Source organism: Lipotes vexillifer, unplaced genomic scaffold (genome assembly GCF_000442215.2).
Source record: "Lipotes vexillifer unplaced genomic scaffold, Lipotes_vexillifer_v1.1 scaffold875, whole genome shotgun sequence".
NCBI lineage: Eukaryota > Metazoa > Chordata > Mammalia > Artiodactyla > Lipotidae > Lipotes > Lipotes vexillifer.
This window is the reverse complement of record NW_006792177.1, coordinates 1,040,395-1,043,876: the sequence shown is the minus strand read 5'-3', so window position 1 is coordinate 1,043,876 and position 3,482 is coordinate 1,040,395. Positions and strand designations below refer to the sequence as shown.

Here is a 3,482-nt window from a genome sequence, read left to right as displayed (position 1 = left end):
CAGATTGAATGTGAACACGTAGGGAAGCTCCTAGCACATTGCAGGCACTCAGCATGTGTTATTTCCCTTCCTTGGCCGTTGGCCTTGGGTACCCACTGCTCCTCCCTGGACCTCTGTTGTCTTGACTGTCCCACTGGAACAAGAACGATTGCCTTGCAGTGCAGCGCTGCCAGCAGGAGCTGGCTTTGCAGGCTCAGGACACACCCCACAGAGTAGGCAATCACAGATTTCATTTCCTCTTTCTCCCTCTCCAGCAGGAAGAGCCAAGACAGAATGGCGTGGCAGGGGCTGGTGCTGGCTGCCTGCCTCCTTGCGCTCCCCTCCGCCACAGCAGACTGCCTGTCCCGGTGCTCCTTGTGTGTTGTGAAGACCCAGGATGGGCCCAAACCCATCAACCCCCTGGTGAGTTTCAGGGACTCCTGTGAGTTTCCACAGATGGAAGGGACCATCTGTGTGTGGAGCCCAGAGAGGGAATGTAGCAGGCCTGGGAAGCTGTGAGCCTGTCCTGTAGACTCATCCCACCTGTGCAAGGCATGTCCTGCCACGGTCAGCCTGGGTGCCAGGGACTTTGTTTTCCAGCCCCCTGTCCCCACCCCAGATCTTACCACCATGGGTTCACTCAGGTTTGGGACCAAAGCTCAGGTTTCCAGGGAACCTGTTGCCTGGTAACAAGGAGTGTCATTTATGAGGTGGTGCTGACTTTGGGAGTCAGCAGCCCTAGATGAACTTTTCAGAGCTTCTCACCACCAGGCTGATAGGCACCTCCGGATCTAGTCACTCGCAGGGAAGGAGCTCTTTTCACCACCCCTAGATGCCAGGGTCTGGTTGTCAGGATCCAAGCCTGACTCCTCTCCTGGAGCTTTAGCATCTCTTGGCTGGCCTTGCTGGCTTTACTGTGAGTCAAACTTCTCCCTGTGCCTCTCCCATGACAGCAGACAAGCTAGAGTAGAGGTACAAGGGTCTGGAGGACAGAATGTGAGCTTTGGTTCTGCCAATTTCTAGTTCCATGACCCTGGAACCCCCTCTCTGAGCCTTAGTTTCCTCGTCTGCAAAATGGGGGTGATTCCATGAACTGAGGATGCAAAATATTGAATATACAATTCTAGCCACTCTTTACTAGGATGCATACAGTGCACCAGGTGCTGCCCATATACGATCTCAAAAGAGCCCAGTGGCTAAACATGATGATTCATGGCATTAGAACCTGGGTCCAAGTTCCAGTACTGTCTAGTATTGTCATTGTGGTCATTGTTATCATTATCATCATCATCACGTTGAACTCCTCCCTACTGCTATGAAGTAGATACTATCATCCCTCTAGGTTTGATGAACCCTTAAACATCCCCTCATATGTGTTCTTTCCACCATTCTGTATTGCTTCTGATCCCCTCTATAAGGTGTTTGCAGCATGCTTCACACCTAGGAAAGGTTGGGAGAACCAACTATTCCCTCTGGAGTCAGAAGTGGAAGATTATGGATGAGCACAGCAGAGTGCTATGGGAAGATCTTATCTCCAGTTTTGGCAATGTCACCTGTAGCTATGTGCCCTTGGGAAAGCTGTTTCACCTCTCCACATCTGTTTCTTCATCCTCCACATGAGCACAAAGTCACCTACCTCTATGTACCACTGGGAGCATTAAAGTGGGCAGCCCAGGGCTTAGTAATGGTTTTTTAATTTTCTCAGACCTGGACAGGGGACTCTCTGGGGCAGGGGCTTGTAGTTTGACAGTTTGATGGTGGTGGTATTACCACTGTGGTCTTTTGGGGTCTTTTTCAGATTTGCTTCCTGGAATGCCAGGCCACCCTGCAGTCCGCTGAGGAGTGGGAGAGGTGCCAGGGCCTTCTGTCTTCCCTCACTCCCTTCACCCTCGGGCTTAATGGCAAGGGAGACTTGGAGAGCAAGGCAGCTTTGGAAGAGCCCTATAGTGAGCTGGCGAAGCATGCGGGGCCCTCCTGGAAGGAGCTGGAGAAAAACAGGCTCCTTCTCAGAACCCCAGCAGAGGAGAATGATCTGAGCAGCAGCCTGGCGGAGAAGCTCAGGGGTCTCTCTGGCAGGTTGGGGGAGGAAGCAGAGTCTGAGCTGACTGGGGGGGCCCAGCCGAACGATGGTGCCATGGAGGCTGGAACACTGGATTCCGATGAGGAGGACCCCAAGGAGCAGGTCAAACGTTACGGGGGCTTTTTGCGCAAATACCCCAAAAGGAGCTCAGAGGTGGCTGGAGATGGGGATAAGGTGGGCCATGAGGACCTGTACAAGCGCTATGGGGGATTCTTACGACGCATCCGTCCCAAGCTCAAGTGGGACAACCAGAAGCGCTATGGCGGTTTTCTCCGGCGCCAGTTCAAGGTGGTTACTCGGTCTCAGGAAGACCCCAATGCCTATTACGAAGAGCTTTTTGATGTGTAAACACCTCTCCATCGTGGAGTTGAGTCAGGAGCTTCCCGTAATGCCCTTCCAGATTGGAGTGAACGCATTCATCTGCCCCTATAGCTCCCATCCCTACGCTCAGTTCAGCATTGTCTATAAGACATCCAAACCTAGCCTGCCTCTCTTCTGCCTGGGTGCAGTGTTTGTCTGAGTCAGTGAGGCGGGAGGATGGAGGTTCCCCTCTCCAATAGGCTTATCGCTTGGCTCCGACCCTACAACTCTAAAACTACCACCAGCAGCAGCTTTTGGTATCAATCCCATTCATGTGACCCCCCCAACTCCAGGAATCCGGACTGACCTCTTGATCTCTCTGGAACTATGATCAGACGTTCTGATCAATGCCCCTCTCAGAAGAAAAATGAGCATTCCCCCACTCATGCAGATATATTCATTTATATAGTATATGCATGTATCATAAAACATACAAAAGGTAGAAATTTAAAACAAGATAGGTAAATAAAAATCCTGACATTTTATTCTCAGATCTCAAAATATCTCCCTACAATGGAGACCATGCTTTAGGTAAAAAGCTTAAACATTGCCTTTTATTGGAGCAGGTATTCCTACACTAGAGAGTTCGGGCTCCCAGTGGGTTAAATGTTCAGTCATTGTGCTCTGAGTTCACATTGTTTAGAAACACACCTTTTCAGAACCCAGTTCCTGAACTCCAGTCCATCTTGGTACGCTGGACAGCGTCCAACTTCTCACAGGAGAGGAAGGGAGTGAAAATCCCTTTCCGAAAATGTTAATGAGAGCAGCTTGCCTTCTGAATGCTGAAATGATCAAGGGGGGGAGCGAGGCAAACCAATTTGTTCTGTGCAACAGACTCAAAATGTGGACCAGTTCCCTCATCCCTCATTAAACAAATTAAACTGATCGGTATCACACTCCAACCCCAGGATGAACCGACGCTGAGTCAAGTTGATGAGGTTAAGCACAGCCATGTTCTTGAGTAGCTGAATCAGCCTCCAAGAGTCCAAGCCATCTGGACAAACATATGCATTGGGCCTTGGGTAAGGGAATCCAGAAGCAACAGCTAGAAAGAGGAAGAGGC

The 3,482-nt window shown here is 50.6% G+C and overlaps 1 protein-coding gene across 1 annotated transcript; it reads left to right on the top strand.

Moving 5' to 3' along the window:
- Positions 1–261: 261 nt before the first annotated feature.
- Positions 262–2,407, top strand: PDYN (prodynorphin). The gene is made up of 2 exons (XM_007465377.1): positions 262–402; positions 1,778–2,407. The coding sequence occupies exons 1-2, from the start codon at positions 274–276 to the stop codon at positions 2,405–2,407; spliced, it is 759 nt and encodes a 252-aa protein (XP_007465439.1). The 5' UTR covers positions 262–273.
- Positions 2,408–3,482: the final 1,075 nt, after the last annotated feature.